General features: G+C 48.0%; 1 protein-coding gene across 1 annotated transcript in view; it reads right to left on the bottom strand.

The window, feature by feature from the left end:
* Window positions 1-23,290, bottom strand: part of pdzd2 (PDZ domain containing 2) — a 102,179-nt gene that overhangs the window by 37,765 nt on the left and 41,124 nt on the right. The window contains exons 2-10 of the mRNA XM_080499231.1: window positions 16,704-17,031; window positions 14,782-15,248; window positions 12,251-12,701; window positions 10,273-10,418; window positions 10,062-10,194; window positions 8,991-9,140; window positions 3,085-3,184; window positions 2,797-2,945; window positions 2,108-2,227 (exon numbers count right to left, since the gene is read on the bottom strand). Of these exons, the coding sequence (XP_080355357.1) occupies window positions 2,108-2,227; window positions 2,797-2,945; window positions 3,085-3,184; window positions 8,991-9,140; window positions 10,062-10,194; window positions 10,273-10,418; window positions 12,251-12,701; window positions 14,782-15,248; window positions 16,704-16,802 (1,815 nt within the window). The 5' untranslated portion in view covers window positions 16,803-17,031. The remainder of the gene's footprint in view (window positions 1-2,107; window positions 2,228-2,796; window positions 2,946-3,084; window positions 3,185-8,990; window positions 9,141-10,061; window positions 10,195-10,272; window positions 10,419-12,250; window positions 12,702-14,781; window positions 15,249-16,703; window positions 17,032-23,290) is intronic.

Genomic DNA, 23,290 nt, shown 5'->3' with positions numbered 1-23,290 from the left:
AGCTTCTGTAGTTTGAGTCACGGCCACCACGAGATTCTGTAGTTTGAGTCACGGCCACCACGAGATTCTGTAGTTTGAGTCACGGCCACCACGAGATTCTGTAGTTTGAGTCACGGCCACCAAGAGCTTCTGTAGTTTGAGTCACGGCCACCACGAGATTCTGTAGTTTGAGTCACGGCCACCACGAGATTCTGTAGTTTGAGTCACGGCCACCAAGAGCTTCTGTAGTTTGAGTCACGGCCACCACGAGATTCTTTAGTTTGAGTCACGGCCACCACGAGATTCTGTAGTTTGAGTCACGGCCACCACTAGATTCTGTAGTTTGAGTCACGGCCACCAAGAGCTTCTGTAGTTTGAGTCACGGCCACCAAGAGCTTCTGTAGTTTGAGTCACGGCCACCACGAGATTCTTTAGTTTGAGTCACGGCCACCACGAGATTCTGTAGTTTGAGTCACGGCCACCACTAGATTCTGTAGTTTGAGTCACGGCCACCACTAGATTCTGTAGTTTGAGTCACGGCCACCACGAGATTCTGTAGTTTGAGTCACGGCCACCACGAGCTTCTGTAGTTTGAGTCACGGCCACCAAGAGCTTCTGTAGTTTGAGTCACGGCCACCAAGAGCTTCTGTAGTTTGAGTCACGGCCACCAAGAGCTTCTGTAGTTTGAGTCACGGCCACCAAGAGCTTCTGTAGTTTGAGTCACGGCCACCATGAGATTCTGTAGTTTGAGTCACGGCCACCAAGAGCTTCTGTAGTTTGAGTCACGGCCACCATGAGATTCTGTAGTTTGAGTCACGGCCACCAAGAGCTTCTGTAGTTTGAGTCACGGCCACCATGAGATTCTGTAGTTTGAGTCACGGCCACCACGAGATTCTGTAGTTTGAGTCGTCATTTCGTGCTGCACTTTGCACTGACAGGTTGTTTATTGACAAGCAGTAATGCTGCTCTGGTTAAAGCACCACGGAGGTTTTCATGTTGTTTCTGTCTTTTCTTGGGAAGACATTCTGATTTATTATTCACTGTGAGGGTTTGTTTGCACTGGATGGGTCATTTATGCTGTGATACAACTCGTCCCTTTTTTTGGTTGTAAGAATTTTTTTAACACTTTCAGAAAAATGTAGCTTGTTTGACTCTGTTGGAATTTTTATTTTACATAGAAAAGTTGTTTGTACGGGTGATCTGTCCAGGTGAACCTGTCCCCACCTGTCCAGGTGAACCTGTCCTCACCTGTCTTCACCTGTCCTCACCTGTCCAGGTGAACCTGTCCTCACCTGTCTTCACCTGTCCTCACCTGTCCAGGTGAACCTGTCTTCACCTGTCCCCACCTGTCCAGGTGAACCTGTCCTCACCTGTCTTCACCTGTCCTCACCTGTCTTCACCTGTCCAGGTGAACCTGTCCTCACCTGTCCTCACCTGTCCTCACCTGTCCAGGTGAACCTGCCTTGAAGTCACTGCAGGGTTGTTTGCTGTCAAAAAATAAAAACCACTGTGACAATATCTCATTTTCAGTGGTTTTTATTTTTTGTTATGATCGTTGTCTTTCCACAATGGACTGTTTGACATTTTGTCTGCACTATACTTTCCTTCCAGTTTGATCCGGACACCTGGTCTGTGGTGGTGCTTGCAGGAGTGTGGGAGGAGAGCCGCCACACCTGAGGCCCATCAATGTCTAACTGTGTCTCTCCTCCCTGTGGCAGCAGCGGCTGGAAGGCTTAAAATGAGGAGAAGCTCCAAGAGGAGTGGCCAGACACTGAAAGAGCCACTTGTTGTGTGATTAAAATAAAAGAACTTCAATCTTGAACGCTGACTCTGCATCTGTGTGTAGGAGATCTGGGAACAAGCATCTCGTGTCACGGTCATTTGCTTATTCTGTGTTTTCAATATCTAAAATAGGAAACTTGTCTTTGTTGCACAATGTGGAAAAAATGGTACCGGATATTCTTTCTGGGGTGTAGAACTGATTATATGATGGTCCGCCACAGGGAAACGTCCCACTAACTTGTGATGAGAATGCAAGAGAAGCTCAAGTATCACCATCAAGACATATTGAAGCCCCGTGAATGTATGTGAGCAGTACTCGTGCAACACGTCAAAGGGGCACACTCACCTTGCCCTGGCCTTTCATCAGCACGATGCTGGAGATAATGGACGGCTGTGCCAGTCGCCATGGAGACTCCACTTGAACGGTGCTTAGAGAGCGAGCGGATTTCTTAATTATGTGATATTCCTACAAGGGACATGAATATAAAAAGGGTTAAACAAATTCATGCTTGGAACACTGAGTGTATAAATTATATGATAATACACCTCTGCAAGGCTTCCCATTGACACTTCACACGTCTGGATGACACCTTTCTTGTTGACCTGCAGTTTTAGCTTTAATGTCTTGAGCTACGTGTTGATGTGTGGCGTTTTCTGTGCTACTAAATCATGGAGCTGACAGAAAACTGAATCTTAAGATTAATGTAACGTGTTGGGCCCGTTTCATGGCAACAGATCTGTCGTCAACTCCGGATGGTGCCTGAGCGTGTCCAGGAAACCTGGTTTCTGCCCGTTGCCAGGGCGACGGAGCCCGAGCGTTTTCCAAAGGTTCCACCTCAGAAGCTGTTTCCAAAAAGTTGCATTTTTCAGTTTCTCCAAGCACCAATGTCACGTAAACAGAAACCCACTTAATCCAAACCGCAATTAAAGTTTGCATTTTCACTTGCAATTGCTGCCGACTGTCCAAACAGGACGTTCATTAGACCTCACGTGACTTTGTGTGAGTTGACCTGTGATGCTGAGAGCTTCACCGACCTGTCTCACTCCAGCAGAATCCAGCTGTTGAGGCAAGGAGTGTTTACGTCGGCCCGGCGGAGGCTTCTCCGTCACTTCGCAGCTGCTCACGCCGTTCTCCACAAAAAGCTCGTCATCCTCACCCACCGACTCCAGCCGAGCGCCCCCCGCTGAGCAGCAACACAACAAACACACCTCCTCAGGGAACATGCAGCTTTTCTATAGATTTGTGAAGTTCAAGGGAGGAAGTTGACCAACAACTGCAGTGTGACCAACCAGCCAGTGCCGAAGAGGCCGAAGAGGCCCTACCTTGGGATCGGCTGCAGAGCTTCATAGGTGTAGGGCTGCAGCAGGTCGCCTTGGCCGCCCCTCCCTGACCTTGCTCTACCAGTTTCTCTGGGCTCGTCAACTGCCGAGAGACACACACTCCTGTTTTCATTTCTTTAGAAACAGTGGACGGCGGAAGCTCCAGCACTTTTCATCGTCACAGGGTTCCTTTCCTGCCACGTCGACAGACGTTCCTTTTCTTCAGACCACTTTCACCCAACATGGAGACGTGAGCAGGCATGAAGCACTCAAGTCTACAGTTCTGCTCAACACAAGTCTTGAACGGATATAAAAAGCTGTTGCGTTCGGTGGCTGATCCAGAAGCAGTAATGAGCATTTCCTGCTACGAGCTGGAGGATTTTGTTGAAGCACAAGCAATGATCTGTGACCAATGACCTGCATTTACGTAGAACCTGGAATTGTATAACCGCTTATCTTTTTTAATTTGTCTGCATCATATTTATTGTGTTAATGTGAACAAAATTATTCAATTGTTTTAATAAAACTATACATTTTTATAATGATTTGCTCTTAAAATATAAACGCAAATGACAACCACAAGGTGTGTCATGGATTTTCTATTGTGAATATTTGTCAAGTTACGACCATCAAAGAACTAAAAGCTCTTTTTTTAACTCCAAGTTTAGTGTGGAGAGCGGTAAATGTTTATATTGACCGAGCTCAGATCTTTGACAGTCTCACATAACAAACTAATGTTGTGGTACATTCTTAGGAAGCAAATTGCATTTTCAGTGCTCAGAAGCCTCGTTATTGTCTAAACGGAAACCCAAAATGCAACGGAAGTTTTGCATTTTCATTTGAAAATGTAGCCATTTAAAGAAGCCCATAGAATAACTTTAATAACTGGTAGAAATTCTACTGGATAACTCATTTGGCATTGTCAATATTATATTTACAAACCTCAATAAACCACAATCTAAATAACCCAACCTGCTAATTACCAGTTGCTTTAATGTTAAATGATGCATGTGTGTGAGTTCACCAGTGCAGATCTACACCCTGATGGTTTGGTGAAGCAGATATCAGTGGGGGGTGGGGGGTGGGGGTGGGGGGTGGGGGTGGGGTTTACACTGACTATCTTAGGCCACATTTACACGTACCCAGTTTTTAAAATAAATGGATATTTCCCTCGCTATGCTTAGAAAACAAATGTTGATGTACACTGACCATCCAGCTGGTTCAGAGCTGCAATGAGCAGCCAAACCTGTAGGGGGCAGTGTAGCAAGAAGCATGAAGCATGATAGCCAATCAGAAACAACAACAACAACATCATGTGACAGAATTATCTGCCTACCTGCCTTTAGACACAAACAGAGACATGGATTTTATCCAGATCTCCACTGTGGAGTCGCCGATACGTTTGTGTGTAAATGTGTGGCCCAAACACGGAGAAATATCCGTTTTTTCAGATACTCAGGTACGTGGAAATGTGGCCTCAGAGGCTCCAGCGAGAAAACACTCAGAACAATCCCTGAGACGTTTAGCCATTAAATAGTAAATAGGACCAAACCAATGACTTTGGATTAAAAATATTCATATATCTTAAAATATCATCAATAAATATGCCCATGACAAAAAACTGGATAAATAGTTAAAAGCATATTAAAAAGGGATTCAAATATTTTGTGGGGGTTTGTTGATGTGTAAAGGTTTCTGAGAATGCTCGTCTGACAAGTGTGCAGTCACCAACATCAGCTCACACCGCTGGTCTGGTTGTTTTCACCAGAAAACACGTTCTCACCAGCAGGTGTGTGGACCCCAGACAAGCCTCTCAACCACCTCCTGCCTCAACTTGCTTTGCCACCACACCTCTGGAAAGGTATTCCTGGGATTCTTCTTTCATTTATTTGGAGAACAAGTTTATTTATTTTACTACAAAGTCCAAGTAAACAGGCCTGCAACTGGTTATTTTGAGTTAAAGAACTTTCATTATGCCGGCTTAGCCGAGGCCTGTGTGTTGTTTTTAGGGGACAATTTTTGTTTTTGTTTATAATAAAGAAAGACATTATTTGGTCACTTTGAATATGATTCCTGTGTGACATTGTTTGAGGAAACTGGCTTTTCAAAGGATTAAAGTCCACATGAATAACTTGTACTTAATGCATTGCTACTGTTTCATTGTGTTTTCAGTTTTTTCGTTATCCAAACTAATATGATGATTTACTGAATTTTCTAAAATAATAAAAGGTGATCGACGGGTTACAGTTATACTTTTATGTTAGTTTTCAGCAAACCAATATCGCTTTTTATACATCAAGAAAGTAAACAGGAGACAAACATAATATTTCCTGGATGGATAATTTGTGAGGATAACACATTGGTTTTCTACACACTCACAGACACTTTACATTGCATTATTCATTCACTCCATACTGGATGGTGGTGAACTACGTCTGTAGCCTCAGCTGCTCTGGAGACTGACGGAAGAGAGGCGGCCATTTTGGACCATTGGCCACCAACCTCTCACCAAGCTCTTAGGTCATGTTGGGTTGTTTCCTGCTATGCTGCTGGAAGTTGTTGTCGTCGCTGACATATCCTGACTACCACTGTATCCTGCCTACCACTGTATCCTGCCTACCACTGTATCCTGCCTACCACTGTATCCTGACTACCACTGTATCCTGCCTACCACTGTATCCTGACTACCACTGTATCCTGCCTACCACTGTATCCTGACTACCACTGTATCCTGACTACCACTGTATCCTGACTACCACTGTATCCTGACTACCACTGTATCCTGCCTACCACTGTATCCTGACTACCACTGTATCCTGACTATCACTGTATCCTGCCTACCACTGTATCCTGCCTGCCACTGTATCCTGCCTACCACTGTATCCTGCCTGCCACTGTATCCTGACTACCACTGTATCCTGACTACCACTGTATCCTGACTACCACTGTATCCTGCCTACCACTGTATCCTGCCTGCCACTGTATCCTGCCTACCACTGTATCCTGACTACCACTGTATCCTGACTACCACTGTATCCTGACTGCCACTGTATCCTGACTACCACTGTATCCTGCCTACCACTGTATCCTGCCTACCACTGTATCCTGACTACCACTGTATCCTGCCTACCACTGTATCCTGACTACCACTGTATCCTGCCTACCACTGTATCCTGACTACCACTGTATCCTGACTACCACTGTATCCTGACTACCACTGTATCCTGACTACCACTGTATCCTGCCTACCACTGTATCCTGACTACCACTGTATCCTGACTATCACTGTATCCTGCCTACCACTGTATCCTGCCTGCCACTGTATCCTGCCTACCACTGTATCCTGCCTGCCACTGTATCCTGACTACCACTGTATCCTGACTACCACTGTATCCTGACTACCACTGTATCCTGCCTACCACTGTATCCTGCCTGCCACTGTATCCTGCCTACCACTGTATCCTGACTACCACTGTATCCTGACTACCACTGTATCCTGACTGCCACTGTATCCTGACTACCACTGTATCCTGCCTACCACTGTATCCTGACTACCACTGTATCCTGCCTACCACTGTATCCTGCCTGCCACTGTATCCTGCCTACCACTGTATCCTGACTGCCACTGTATCCTGACTACCACTGTATCCTGCCTACCACTGTATCCTGCCTACCACTGTATCCTGACTACCACTGTATCCTGCCAACCACTGTATCCTGACTACCACTGTATCCTGCCTACCACTGTATCCTGCCTACCACTGTATCCTGACTACCACTGTATCCTGACTACCACTGTATCCTGCCTACCACTGTATCCTGCCTGCCACTGTATCCTGCCTACCACTGTATCCTGACTACCACTGTATCCTGCCTACCACTGTATCCTGCCTGCCACTGTATCCTGACTACCACTGTATCCTGACTACCACTGTATCCTGACTACCACTGTATCCTGCCTACCACTGTATCCTGCCTGCCACTGTATCCTGCCTACCACTGTATCCTGACTACCACTGTATCCTGACTACCACTGTATCCTGACTGCCACTGTATCCTGCCTACCACTGTATCCTGACTGCCACTGTATCCTGACTACCACTGTATCCTGCCTACCACTGTATCCTGCCTACCACTGTATCCTGCCAACCACTGTATCCTGACTACCACTGTATCCTGCCTACCACTGTATCCTGACTACCACTGTATCCTGCCTACCACTGTATCCTGCCTACCACTGTATCCTGACTACCACTGTATCCTGACTACCACTGTATCCTGACTGCCACTGTATCCTGACTACCACTGTATCCTGCCTACCACTGTATCCTGACTACCACTGTATCCTGCCTACCACTGTATCCTGCCTGCCACTGTATCCTGCCTACCACTGTATCCTGACTGCCACTGTATCCTGACTACCACTGTATCCTGCCTACCACTGTATCCTGCCTACCACTGTATCCTGACTACCACTGTATCCTGCCAACCACTGTATCCTGACTACCACTGTATCCTGCCTACCACTGTATCCTGCCTACCACTGTATCCTGACTACCACTGTATCCTGACTACCACTGTATCCTGCCTACCACTGTATCCTGCCTGCCACTGTATCCTGCCTACCACTGTATCCTGACTACCACTGTATCCTGCCTACCACTGTATCCTGCCTGCCACTGTATCCTGACTACCACTGTATCCTGACTACCACTGTATCCTGACTACCACTGTATCCTGCCTACCACTGTATCCTGCCTGCCACTGTATCCTGCCTACCACTGTATCCTGACTACCACTGTATCCTGACTACCACTGTATCCTGACTGCCACTGTATCCTGCCTACCACTGTATCCTGACTGCCACTGTATCCTGACTACCACTGTATCCTGCCTACCACTGTATCCTGCCTACCACTGTATCCTGCCAACCACTGTATCCTGACTACCACTGTATCCTGCCTACCACTGTATCCTGACTACCACTGTATCCTGCCTACCACTGTATCCTGCCTACCACTGTATCCTGACTACCACTGTATCCTGCCTACCACTGTATCCTGCCTGCCACTGTATCCTGCCTACCACTGTATCCTGCCTGCCACTGTATCCTGCCTACCACTGTATCCTGCCTGCCACTGTATCCTGCCTACCACTGTATCCTGACTACCACTGTATCCTGCCAACCACTGTATCCTGACTACCACTGTATCCTGCCTACCACTGTATCCTGACTACCACTGTATCCTGCCTACCACTGTATCCTGCCTACCACTGTATCCTGACTACCACTGTATCCTGACTACCACTGTATCCTGACTACCACTGTATCCTGCCTACCACTGTATCCTGACTACCACTGTATCCTGCCTACCACTGTATCCTGCCTACCACTGTATCCTGCCTACCACTGTATCCTGCCTACCACTGTATCCTGACTACCACTGTATCCTGACTACCACTGTATCCTGCCTACCACTGTATCCTGACTACCACTGTATCCTGACTACCACTGTATCCTGACTACCACTGTATCCTGCCTACCACTGTATCCTGACTACCACTGTATCCTGCCTACCACTGTATCCTGACTACCACTGTATCCTGACTACCACTGTATCCTGACTACCACTGTATCCTGCCTACCACTGTATCCTGACTACCACTGCATCCTGCCTCCACCATATGGAGATTATCTAGATGCATTTAAGCAGGAGGAAAGAGGGGAGGGATTAAACGTCCCATCTGGCCCAGAAGTGCTTGAATCCTCAGGAAGGATTGGAAAATACCAGCAGGAAGGACGACGTCCAGTCTGTTGACCTAATTACCGGCCATCCCATCAGTCAGTCATTTCACTTGGTACCAGACACATTGTGAAACCCCACAAACACCCAGACCAGTGTGTGTACCAGGGAGGCGCTGTGCAGGCTGGTGCTGCTGGTGGAGGCCTGAGGGGGGCGCAAGGGAGCCGGCCCTGACGAGGAGGAGGAGCTGCATGTGCTGACCAGGTCTGGCAGGCTGCTGGAGGGGAAGCCCTCAAAACCCACGTCTGACTCCTCCTGCAGGGAGCAGAGGACACACTGCTGAGTCTTTACAATGTTCCTGCATTATTGCACACACACACACACACGCACGCACACACACACACACACACACACACACACACGCACGCACACGCACGCACGCACGCACGCACACACACACGCACGCACACACACACACTAAACTCAGCTGTTCTGAGATAATCCTGCCTTCAGTCTGGATGAAGTGTTTTATTTTACGTACACAGACTCAGATCATTAATTTATGACATCAAGAATTAAAATGCTTCTCATCTGTTAGTGATTCTGTCAAGGTGAGATGAGCAATTACAGAAGTGTGTATGGATATATGATGTTTTAAATCCAATAGAGAAAAGAGTGTAGCAGCCTTCACAAACTCCATTGACGTTTCTTGCCCATGTCCCGGTGTGACTGTGTGACGGTGTGACGGTGTGACGGTGTGACGGTGTGACGGTGTGACGTGTGACTGTGTGACGGTGTGACGGTGTGACTGTGTGACGGTGTGACTGTGTGACGGTGTGACTGTGTGACGGTGTGACTGTGTGACTGTGTGACTGTGTGACTGTGTGACTGTGTGACGGTGTGACGGTGTGACGGTGTGACTGTGTGACGGTGTGACGGTGTGACGGTGTGACTGTGTGACGGTGTGACGGTGTGACGGTGTGACTGTGTGACGGTGTGACGGTGTGACGGTGTGACTGTGTGACGGTGTGACGATGTGACGGTGTCCCTGTGTGACGGTGTGACGGTGTGACGGTGTGACGGTGTGACTGTGTGACTGTGTGACGGTGTGACTGTGTGACGGTGTCCCGGTGTGACGGTGTGACGGTGTGACGGTGTGACTGTGTGACTGTGTGACGGTGTGACGGTGTGACTGTGTGACGGTGTGACGGTGTGACGGTGTGACGGTCCTCCTACCCTGGTTGCCACCACCAGTTGAACCAGGCCGGTCGTGGCACGGAGGATGGCAACGGCCTCCTGATGAGTGAGCCCCACCAGAGACTGACCGTTGATCATCAGCAACTCGTCAGCAGTATGAAGGCGACCGTCCCTGGACAACATGAACGTTTGACAGTGAAACACAAAACTAATCTCCGCACTGAAGAAGAGTGCCGAATCAGCACGTCACCTGTGAATGGCTCCGCCCTCCTCGATACGAGCTATAACGATGCCGTGGGGGGAGCGCTTGGAGCCGCGGCCCCCCGTGATCTGTATACCCAGGCCTTCTTCACCCTTCACCATGTGCATCTTCCAGATGTGGCTTCCCTCTCTTTGCTACAAAACAAAGCACAAGCACGAAACAAGTCAGGAGAGAAACCTTGACTCTGCTAACTCGGGATGCAGCGACGACGACTCCAGCATCAGGTGCAAAGCCGATGCTGCAGGGAGTACTGGTGCTCATAGACAGATCCCCAGTACGACCCACTGAGGATTACATGACGCCGGCGTCTGCATGTGTGCCCGAGAGCATGAGCGATTCTTTAATAGTAATGAGAATGACAGGCTGTAAACCGAAGCAGAAGTGGTGACTCAGGATGCCCCCGCAGCCGAGGAGCTCCGGACCGACACCGCCGTCACGCTCATGAGATTAAAGCAGCGCTTTCACTTTTGTTCAACCTCCACAGCCTCACTGCTCACGGCTTAATCAGCCATTTTGACAACTTGAGGGGAGAGCAAGATTGACATAAGACAGGTCGCCGGCATCTGGGGCACCGACAAGCTCCAGACATTATTCTTCATTTACAATTCCTCTGATGTGTGCTCACCATACGCCAGCTGTCCATCTCAATCCTCTGACCCAGATGTTAAACCGGGGTCCCATTACTGTCTCTCTGGTATCTTCATATCAGTTGCTATGAGCTCGCCAGCCTATTAATCCCCTCAGACATGTGTGCACCGACCCACCTGGCTGCTGGAGGTCCACTGCTCCATGTCTGCTGTTCAGTTCATTCACTGCCTTATTAACAAGAGTTACCAAGCCTTTCACACAGCGAACGCAACAGTCGTGTTGGATACAGAGATGGATTTGGCTTACTGCTCATCACAGTTCAGAACAAACCCAATCAGTAATGTCCAAATGATAATCCAGTTCATCGCCTGTTCCTGGATACCAAGCAGCCCGAGTCCGTCCAACAAAACTGGATCCAATCCAGAAGAGCCTCCATGAGTCGATATCATTTTTTTTTTGTATTTGTTATGCTCACATGCCAAACATACAGTATATCAATCACACACGTTAAGTACAGTGAAAAGCTATTAAAAGCACAGACTGAGCCAAAGCATGGGTGGATGTTAATTCCAACAGAATCCAAGCAAAAGCTAATATTAAGATGACCTTCAGCTCCATTCAAAGAAAAGCTCGAAACAAACTACAGGACATTAAAATGGTAATGTGGATCAAAAAACGACTTTATTACAGCTATTGTTATCAGTATCACCAGTGTTTCCTTCAGCCTCATTGGCTCTTCTTCACATATTTGTTGGGGTATAAGGTGGAAAGTGTATGTTCTGTACATTCCTGTGGAGCTTCGGACAATTGGATGTAGTTTGTCTCATGATTCAGCAAAGGGCACGAAGGACTGCCTCTCAGGTCCACCTCTTGCTGTTTAGATGTACATGTTAAGGAATAAGGCTTTGAGGTGATACATCAACACAAGAGGACGGTGGCCGGAAGCTTGGAGACACTTGTGATCCGCTGTTCTCAGGTTCCATCCTCACAGCAAACAGGTCATGACCCTTGACCCCCATCAGCTCCCTGCAACACCTGAGTGTGGCTGCCCACCTAATCCTGGGAATTGGATGTGTCAATGCAGAAAGAAGGAATTTCCCCGAGTATTATGGTGTGTAACAAATCTAGCTTCAGACCCAGAGGGTTGACGTAGGGTTGACGCCAAGGCCAATGCGGCGCCGCTTCACAGCCCTCGCACACTTTTTAGGTATGGAGTATGAATTAGGCTTTATGGCATTTAATAAGTACTTGTATCGGTACTCGGTATACAATTAAAGCTTAGCACTCGTACTTCTACCTCGTCCTTTGAATAGAGTGGTATTGTTGCATTTCCAGTTCAAAGGTGATGTGTGGAGCCTTCATGTCAACAGTGTGTCACCTGGCTTGACGAGTCACTGCATTCCAGCAGCTGGCTGTGGGACCTTGCAGGCAGCGTGGCGGCGCCGGCACTGCTGTGCACTCGCTGTGGACCGCTCGTCCCTCCAGCACAGGCGTCTGGGCTCTGCTCTGCAGGAGTGGAGGGGAGGCACTCGGACTCATCTCCCAGAGAGCCCACGTCGGCATCGGCGGGCCGAGACGAGCTGAAGCCGTTGTGGCAACTCTGGACGTCAGAGTCCGTACTGTCCTGGCGGTCGTGGTTAAACGACGAACGCGATACGACGCCAAACTTGCGTGTTCGCTTGCAGTTTGCAGAAGCGTCACGGGACTCTGAGACCGTGCCTCCTGGCTGCTGGTCGTCACTGCCGGGGGGGAGGGGAGCCATTCGCTTGACCCTCCGCAGCAGGATCAGGTAGATGGAGCCGCCACCCCAGCACTGCTCAGCCAGGTAACTGTCAAGGGTTGAAAGCACGTCACTGCAAAAAGCAATTCTCGTAATACAAGATACACAGAGAATTCTCTCAAGTCTGCACTAGAAAGAAACTATAAACCAATGAATAGAGCGGTATATCTGGCACATATCTTCAAAGTACAATCTCAAACGTGCAAGAAAAAAAGAGGTCAAACTAAAAGATATGTCATCAAAAGGATCAAAAGGAAACGCAAACAAACGAAGGTCTTGTTTAGACGTTTCAAGTGGAAACGCAACTTCATATTTTTCATTTTCGTTTCAGAAAAGTTGCACATTTGGCAGAGTCGGTGAAAACGATGCAGTGAGCATGTTGAGCCAGTCGTGGACGCTGTCGGTTGTTTTTGGACTGAAAGCACACACACACACACACACACACACACACACACACACACGCAGCAGAGAACAGCATGCTATAATCATTAACAATGGGACACACGGTCAGACGACCAAGTCAGATTGTTATCACAGTGACTGTCTATAATAAAAGTACCATGTCCAGCAGAATCTGGACTGGGAGTCGTGACACTCCATGTTTGTTACTGTCCATTTACTGAGCATGTGCAGAAGAACTCTTTAATCCTGAAGGTGCTGATTCTGCCCATTTACACGATGACAGAATCAGAGCATTTTACACCTTGAGGGCCACTTTCAGTGCGTCTGAGCACCATTTACATGTAACGTCATGCAAACAGACACGCAGACACAGCAAAGGTTTTGTGTTTTCACTTCAAACTGTTGCCGTGGAAACAGGCCCTGAATGAAATTGAACACAAATACCCTTCATGCAGCTGCTGTTTACCTACATTTTGTAGGGATTCATTTTTCATACTTTCTAACTTGCAGAAACTAAATTGAGAATGGTTGGACACAAGTTTGAGATATTGCTAACATATAAAATCCTTTGCGAAACTGGCTCCAAATAAATTAGGCTTACATTTTAATTCACGTGTGCACAGGTTGGGAGTCAAATAGGAATCAACTTTCGCCGTGATACATCCTGTACTTATCAGACTGTGACTTGCTTCAGTATAAAGTCAATGAAAACAGATTTCTTTTTTAGCCAGAAGGGTCCCTGCAGAATCCTCAAGTTCTTGTGTTTGATCTGCGATCACTGCATCCTGGACCCACTGAGTTTAGCCAGATCACAGGTTTGTGTGCAGCTTTCAATGTGTAATGGGAAACGAGTGCCTGTCAGCCAGAGCTGGATATCCTGTTCAACCACTTTAGAATTATAAAAGCTTGTTTAAATGATCTCCAATCCCTCCAACTGGGAGCAGGTCCAGAACACAGCTTTCCACAGGGCCCACGCTGCGTGAGGCGTCATGGGGGACAGACACAGTGGGGTATTTGTTGTGGCGTTGCCCCGGCTTAAGGCTGGTCTGGACTGATGGTGGTGAGAAGCAGGAGAGGTGAAGAGGTCATGTGGAGACCGGATGATGCCGCACTGCTGTGAAACTAAATCCAGCCACACTGGAAACTTCCACAGAACTATTTACTTTTGCCAACAAAAGCTGGGCTCAATGTTATGTTTTTGTCTGCGTGTATTTATTTACTTCTTTATTGGTTTGGATGTATGTATTTTACCAACTATTCGCAAAACCTATTCATTAATTGCATGAAATGTACAGGGATCATTTGTCCCTATCCAAGAATGGTTCCATTTAATTCTGGGTCAAAGGTCAAGGTCTTGGTCACGAAAATGTCAAAAACCTATTTTCCTCATAATGCGGTCAGTTTTAATCCAATTGATGTTAACAAATTCCAAAATGTTCCGTTTTCTATTCCCTATCTTCTGATATGCCACATGATGGAGTGAGATCATTATGTTGTTAGCGGTTAGGGGTCAAAGGTCGGGGGGGTCACACAGAAATTGGACAAAGTGTGGACATCAGTGTCAAACAGTGATAACATGAAGCAATTCAAATGACCAAGACAAATGATGGAAAGAGTGGTGTGGCGGATCAAACAACCTTGTAACCCAGTGGTTTCCATGGTGACAAATGTGGCGGAGGAATGTGCTCTACTGACTGTACTGCCCGATGCAGTTGAATCCTTCTTACCTGGCTCCGCTCACATCCACTCCCACCATCAGCTGCCCATTCAGCGACAGCAGCTCGTCTCTCAGCTTGATTCCACCACAGCGAGCTGCCGGGCTCCTCTTCCGAACCTCCGTCACCCAGATGCAGCCCACGTCCACGATGGGGCCCTGGTCCCTCCTCCGCCTCGGACCTCCTTTTTTCCGACCGTCGGGATCCCCGAAGATCGGGATGTTGCCAAAGCTGAGGCCGAACTCGGGGGCATCCACCTGCTGTTTGCTGAGGGAAACGGCTTGGACCTCCATGTCCAGCCCCTCCCTGCAGGACGGGCCGGCTGCCGGAGTCATGTCCCCCTCCAAGAAGTTGAACTTGATGTACTCCACCAGCTTGTGAATAGCAGCAAGACACAGGGACGTGTCCTCGATGTGGACACTGCTGATGCTGCACACGCTGTCCTCCTCGCCATTCTGGGACGAGTCCTGATCCACATGCTGGACGACAGAGAGGGAGGCAGCAACCACTGAACTCAACAATACCACCACTTCCTGAACAAATGTGTGCATGAAAAACGTGATAAATCAAAACATTATGTTAAAGCAGACATCACTGAATAACCAATTTCTTATACAGTCTGGAATGTGTGGGCGTGGTGGAGGAGAGCTCCGTCACCCAGCACTGATGCAGTTAATATGCAAGTCTGGTCCAGTTGGTGATTTTGTTGACAAAATGTTTTTTGGTCAAAGTGTTCATGACCATGTGTTTGGACCTGACTGAAACAATACTGAAACTATTAAAAAAAACAAATGCAAGAGCATAAGACGGATCTAATTACCTTTTTTGTCAACGAATTCAAACGAGACAAAAAGGAACATTGGCATGAAAACCAACCAGGAGTCATTTAGATTTTCTTTTAGTGCTGCCAAATGATAAAAAATCTTATCAGATTAATCAGGCTTGCTGTGGATGAATTAAAATTAAATATTCATTTTTAATCAGTATTAGTCACTTCTCATTTTGACTCAAGACTCAACAAAGAGAGGACTATGTATGCATTTCACACATTGTTTTTGAGTGTCTGTTTAACAAAACAAACCTTTATGAATCCACGATCATTTGTTCCTGTTGCAGCAGCTACTAAGACGAACTGAGCGCTTCTCATTCACAATGCTGCTGCAGCCAAGAAACGTGCAGAATCCCAGACTAACATGAGCTTCATGTTAATGTGGGATTTTGGAAAAGCTTTAGTGAAAAGAAAACTCCTTCCTGCAGAGTGTGCATGACAATGTATGTTGGTCAACCATTCCATCTTGGGGGGTTCAGCACCTTCCATATGAAGTGGCTTCTGTCACTCCCTGATCAACGGCCCAGTTGTGCATGAACGGCGATAATTCTACACTACACACTGCCCAAAAAGCATCGTCAGAGAAGTCTGGGGGATTTCAGTCATTCTGCACTGCAGATGGATTCAAATCGTTAATGAGGTGGGCACTCGACAGATGTTTTTCCATTCTTTTTGTTCCAATTGAAGACACAAGTAAAGAAACTAAAGTTGTTTTCCAATGCAGAGATTTAAATCTGCAAGTCACTTCTAAAAAACCCTTAATTATTGCATTGTAGTCAACTAAATTCACTACATATTGGTTCATTTAAAATCTTTGCAATATTTTGACTAAAAATCCATCACATTTTTGACAAAAAACAAACTAAATCGAAATTTGCTGTCAAAATCAACACTGGTCTGTCGAAATGTCCTCATGAAGTAAACAGATTAAAGAGACGCAAACCCTCAAATGTACACTTCAGCATAAATGTACAAATATCCCGTCCCCTGATTGTCGTCCTCCTGCTTTGAACCTGCGAGCCAAGAAGTCCATCTTCCTCCTGCATGCTTGGGAAGTGACACTAGTGAGAGTGAGGGAGTGCTTCTCTGTGGAAGGCGTCACTACCTGATTCAGGTTGTCATCCTGCTGTGACCTGGTCTGAGCCCGGTGCCAGTCCTCCAGCAGCAGGAGGATGCTGAGGGCGTTGTCCTGAGTGATGGGCATCCTGGCATCCTTGGGCCTATTGGGGATCCTTCACCACCAGCAACACTCATGCTTGGAACATGCACAGGAACTGCCATGGGCTGACGGCCCCAAATCCATCTCTGCAAGGCCCAGACTGTCGGGGACCTGGACCAATTCTACCGAGGGATTTCCAGGTGAGGCACAGTGGAAAATGTGTCCTTGGTGGCAGGATTAGTTTCCTCTGGAGTCAGGAACGTGAGACCACCATCTAAAGAGAAAACAACAACACTGTTTAAGATGATTTGTTAACATGTCCTTTTCATCTTTTATCTTTAATCTTTATGTTATGTTAAGATTCACTTTTTCCAGTGATGGTTGTGGAAAGAATTGCCAGACCTTCAGTAACACAATGTCATTGATGCACAGCTGAGCAGAAAGTACCAACAGTTCTTAGCAACTTTATTCCTGATTCAGGGCCAGTTTTCCTGCAATAATGGACGTGAAAACGCTAAACTTTTGATGCATTGTGAGTGTCCATTTTACACCATTTTTTGAAAACGGCTGTGAAGGTGGCTCACACCCTCCAGGTCGGTGGAGTGCCCTTGTCCCTAGTGGAGGAGTTCAAGTATCTCGGGGTCTTGTTCAGGAGTGGGGGAAAGATGGAGCGTGAGATCGACAGGCGGATCGGTGCAGCGTCTGCAGTTATGTGGTCGTTGTATCGGTCCGTCGTGGTGAAGAAGGAGCTGAGCCAAAAGACCAAGCTCTCGATTTACCGGTCGATCTTCGTTCCTACCCTCACCTATGGTCATGAACTATGGGTCATGACCGAAAGAACCAGATCCCGGATACAAGTGGCTGAAATGAGCTTCCTCCGTAGGGTGGCTGGGCGTCACCCTTAGAGATAGGGGGAGGAGCTCAGTCACCCTTAGAGATAGGGGGAGGACCTCAGTCACCCTTAGAGATAGGGTGAGGAGCTCAGTCACTCTTAGAGATAGGGTGAGGAGCTCAGTCACCCTTAGAGATAGGGTGAGGAGCTCAGTCACCCTTAGAGATAGGGGGAGGAGCTCAGTCACCCTGAGAGATAGGGTGAGGAGCTCAGTCACCCTTAGAGATAGGGGGAGGAGCTCAGTCACCCTTAGAGATAGGGGGAGGAGCTCAGTCACCCTTAGAGATAGGGTGAGGAGCTCAGTCACCCTTAGAGATAGGGTGAGGAGCTCAGTCACTCTTAGAGATAGGGGGAGGAGCTCAGTCACCCTTAGAGATAGGGGGAGGACCTCAGTCACCCTTAGAGATAGGGGGAGGAGCTCAGTCACCCTTAGAGATAGGGGGAGGAGCTCAGTCACCCTTAGAGATAGGGGGAGGACCTCAGTCACCCTTAGAGATAGGGTGAGGAGCTCAGTCACTCTTAGAGATAGGGTGAGGAGCTCAGTCACCCTTAGAGATAGGGTGAGGAGCTCAGTCACCCTTAGAGATAGGGGGAGGAGCTCAGTCACCCTGAGAGATAGGGTGAGGAGCTCAGTCACCCTTAGAGATAGGGGGAGGAGCTCAGTCACCCTTAGAGATAGGGGGAGGAGCTCAGTCACCCTTAGAGATAGGGTGAGGAGCTCAGTCACCCTTAGAGATAGGGGGAGGAGCTCAGTCACCCTTAGAGATAGGGGGAGGAGCTCAGTCACCCTTAGAGATAGGGGGAGGAGCTCAGTCACCCTTAGAGATAGGGTGAGGAGCTCAGTCACCAGGAGGAGCTCGGAGTAGAGCCGCTGCTCCTCCACATCCAGAGGAGACAGATGAGGAGGCTCAGGCATCTGTTTCTGAATGTCCCTCCAGTAGGAGGCCTCGGGACAGACCTAGGACACCTGGAGGGACTATGTCTCTCTATGGCCTGGGAACACCTTGGGGTTCCACCGGAGGAGCTGGAGGAAGAGTCTGGGGTGAGGGAAGTCTGGGCAACTCTGCTCAGACTGCTGCCTCCAGGACCCGGCCTGGATAAAATGGAAGACAATGGATGGATGGATGGATGGATGGATGGATGGATGGATGGATGGATGGATGGATGGATGGATGGCTCTGAAGGTGGAAGATTTTGAAAATGGTCATGCACCATTGCCATGTAAATGGGCAAAAACAAAGCTTTATGGAAGCACTCAATTCTGCACATGCTCAATAGAAAGATGAAAAGAACTATGTTTCCTCCAGAGTGTCTTGACTCACAGTCCATATTATCCTAGATATGGTAGTTTTATTTTGACAGTCACCATAACAACAATTGAGCTTGGTCGTCTGTTCACTATGTCATAGTTAATGTTTATAGCGTATTGTTCTCTGCACACATGTGTGTGTGTGGTTTCATTACAAAAACAACCAACAGCACCCACTAGTAGCCCGACATACTAACTCCATCATGTTCAGAACATCGGCGTGTGAACGCAAAACAACACACAACTGCAAAAAGGATCAGTTTCTACTTGAAACGAAGTGGAAACAGAGAGACGGATGAGCCTGAGATGGATTGGATGATAAAAATGGAGGAATGCATCCATACAGCCTGTGGTATACATCGTTGTGTGATTGAAATGAGGGACGGTAATGTTAAGTTTGTTTTCGGTTATGTGAAACTTGCCAGCCCAGCAGAATCCTTCAGGGGCCCCAGTCACAATAAAGCCCTGCCGAGGAATCTGGGCTGACCCTTCATCTACACACTTAGTGCTGAGTGCAGCCACATCTGTGGCAGATGTAGACAAAAAACGCTGGCTACCATGAGACCACACTTTAATGACTATGCAGAGCTCCAGCTTCAAATAAACTGCTGGGCTCTGTGGTACCATCTGTCTCTACTATTCCTGTACACTGTGCTGAAGGCAAACAGGGCCTGCCCTGTTCTGGCCTGGGCTGAACCATGGACTGGAAGAATCGCTGTGCATTCACTGGGAAGCACTGGAGGCCTGGGTGTAGTAGACTCTCATGGGGACGGAGCTTTCAGACTGTCATATCAGAAGGCAAGAGGAGGAAGTAACAGTCTGCCTGGCCGACAGGTCAACGCGCCAATGGGGTGTTTCTGCGGTTTCAGCATGCTTAAGTTTGAAAGCGCTACTGTTTTAAATTTGTACATGAAGTTCAAGCTCTTTGTTATGTTGAGTACAACGAGGACATAATGGTGATGTTCCCTCATGGGGGGTCTCGGGACACACAGCGTCATGAGTGCATTGACTATACGTGATAGCTGGTTTACAATCAGGATTCACTACAGAGGAGCTTTTCTGAAAATTCAACGTGCATCAGCACAAGTGAGTGCCAGTCTTTACAAATCTTGCCCCTATCAAGACAAATGTAACTGAACACGCCAAACGAATTGTTCATATCGAACTTTTGTTGATCAGACAGATACAGAGTCTTTTAAAACAGTGACTGATGTTGGCCAGTATCTGGTTCCTCCCACTAACCAGGACAGATGCAGTCAGCAGACATGCCTTTCTGGCTCAGTAGGCTGCTTGTCATGATGCTGTGAGCAAATGAGGCCTTGCCAATGAGACTTTTTTACTGCTTCATCAAACGTACTGTTCAAACAAAGGCGTGAGATGGAAACCAAATCAGTTTGTCAGCGGTCGACACACATCAGCTAAATAACAACAGTATTATCATGTCATTTCCAGTAATGACCTAAATCCCTCTAAATGGAGCCCTTCCCCCTCTGTGTGTAATCTCCGGCTCACTGTTGTACACTTGGAACACAATTTAAGACCTGCAGCCTATCCCCATACGGATTGAGAGCAGGGATTTCTGCTCAACGCTGGAACAGTTCATTACAAATGTACTAAATGTCGCCGTTGGACACTGGGATGTGGTGCATCATCTGGAGGAACGTCGAAGTTCACAACACAACACGTCCCACAGCCAAATATGGCCATTGGGCATTTTAACTCTTTGACACAGGATCAGTTGTTACTGCATGTAAGCAAATGCGCATAAACCAGTATTTCTATTCCTCACGTTAACTCGGAGTCCAACAACATCAGACAACTCCTCAGCTGGAGCCTCATTTATAAAGGTTGCTGAAGCACAAAACAGGTCCTGAAAGATGCGTACGCCACTTCCCATTCAAAGTTTGTGATTTAAAAAAATAAACTTTGTGGGAGAATTGCGTCCCGGTACGACAACTTAGAACCTGGAGCAGCACATTGTGGAGACATGAACCTGGTGGTGCTGAAGGTGAGCTGGAGGATTGAACCACATTCATCTCATACATTCAATATCTTCAAACATCAGACTCACAGATCCACATAATCCTAAACAGTCAAGCTGCAGTGGTACAGATGTTTCTTTAGTGGAACATTACTACTGAATCAGCAGCTCCATGTTCTTAAGTCAAACTTTCATCTTCCAGTGATCCAGAGCGCTGGATAGAACTGATTGATGATCCATTGTGACAAGGTGTGTAACAATCAGAGTCATTTCAGAGTGAACACATAAATGGCGTGGTGACAGCCCTGTGTAAAGTGCAGTGTCAGCAGTGCACACTGACTGGCTGTTGACCAGACGTCTGTTCTGTTCCAGCTGCTTTTAATAGGGCTTACAACTTAAACATATACTAAACTCTATGAACGCAGTAACAAAGTGAGTCTCTGGGAAAGTCTCATGCAAAAAAGAACTGCAATTGAGATGATTTACCATGGGTTTCATGTCAAATAAAGAAATGTTATATTTTATATTTATACATACGTGATACAGTTTAATGTATGTTTGCGCCATGGCTGTAAATCCTGATAAAAACCACTCACTTTTTGGCACAAATTCCTCCTCCACCAGTCCACTGAGCCTTTTCACCATCCCTGTTCAAATAGTTCATTCATACATTTAATAAACAGATAAAACAGAGTTATCAGTCTGCTGCGTCTCCACCAACGCTGGCCGTCACCACCATGAGGCTGTTTATGCGCCCAGCAGGGTGCTCAAGTGTTGGACCCCATGAGGTCACTCTCCCCCATGAGGTCACTCTCCTCCATGAGGTCACTCTCCCCCATGAGGTCACTCTCCCCCATGAGGTCACTCTCCTCCATGAGGTCACTCTCCCCCATGAGGTCACTCTCCCCCATGATGTCACTCTCCTCCATGAGGTCACTCTCCCCCATGAGGTCACTCTCCCCCATGAGGTCACTCTCCCCCATGAGGTCACTCTCCCCCATGAGGTCACTCTCCCCCATGAGGTCACTCTCCTCCATGAGGTCACTCTCCTCATGATGTCACTCTCCTCCATGAGGTCACTCTCCCCCATGATGTCACTCTCCCCATGAGGTCACTCTCCTCCATGAGGTCACTCTCCTCATGATGTCACTCTCCTCCATGAGGTCACTCTCCCCCATGATGTCACTCTCCCCATGAGGTCACTCTCCTCCATGAGGTCACTCTCCCCCATGAGGTCACTCTCCCCCATGAGGTCACTCTCCTCCCATGAGGTCACTCTCCCCCATGAGGTCACTCTCCCCCATGAGGTCACTCTCCTCATGATGTCACTCTCCTCCATGAGGTCACTCTCCCCCATGATGTCACTCTCCCCATGAGGTCACTCTCCTCCATGAGGTCACTCTCCTCATGATGTCACTCTCCTCCATGAGGTCACTCTCCCCCATGATGTCACTCTCCCCATGAGGTCACTCTCCTCCATGAGGTCACTCTCCCCCATGAGGTCACTCTCCCCCATGAGGTCACTCTCCTCCCATGAGGTCACTCTCCCCCATGAGGTCACTCTCCCCCATGAGGTCACTCTCCCCCATGAGGTCACTCTCCTCCATGAGGTCACTCTCCCCCATGAGGTCACTCTCCTCATGATGTCACTCTCCTCCATGAGGTCACTCTCCCCCATGATGTCACTCTCCCCATGAGGTCACTCTCCTCCATGAGGTCACTCTCCCCCATGAGGTCACTCTCCTCCATGAGGTCACTCTCCTCCATGAGGTCACTCTCCCCCATGAGGTCACTCTCCTCCATGAGGTCACTCTCCCCCATGAGGTCACTCTCCTCCATGAGGTCACTCTCCTCCATGAGGTCACTCTCCTCATGAGGTCACTCTCCCCCATGAGGTCACTCTCCTCCCATGAGGTCACTCTCCCCCATGAGGTCACTCTCCTCCATGAGGTCACTCTCCTCATGATGTCACTCTCCTCCATGAGGTCACTCTCCCCCATGATGTCACTCTCCCCATGATGTCACTCTCCTCCATGAGGTCACTCTCCCCCATGAGGTCACTCTCCTCCATGAGGTCACTCTCCTCCATGAGGTCACTCTCCTCATGATGTCACTCTCCTCCATGAGGTCACTCTCCCCCATGAGGTCACTCTCCTCCATGAGGTCACTCTCCTCCATGAGGTCACTCTCCTCCATGAGGTCACTCTCCTCATGATGTCACTCTCCTCCATGAGGTCACTCTCCTCCATGAGGTCACTCTCCTCATGATGTCACTCTCCTCCATGAGGTCACTCTCCCCCATGAGGTCACTCTCCTCCATGAGGTCACTCTCCTCCATGAGGTCACTCTCC

The sequence above is a fragment of the Blennius ocellaris genome (genome assembly GCF_963422515.1).
Source record: "Blennius ocellaris genome assembly, chromosome: 7".
NCBI lineage: Eukaryota > Metazoa > Chordata > Actinopteri > Blenniiformes > Blenniidae > Blennius > Blennius ocellaris.
This window is presented reverse-complemented; position numbering and strand designations above follow the sequence as displayed.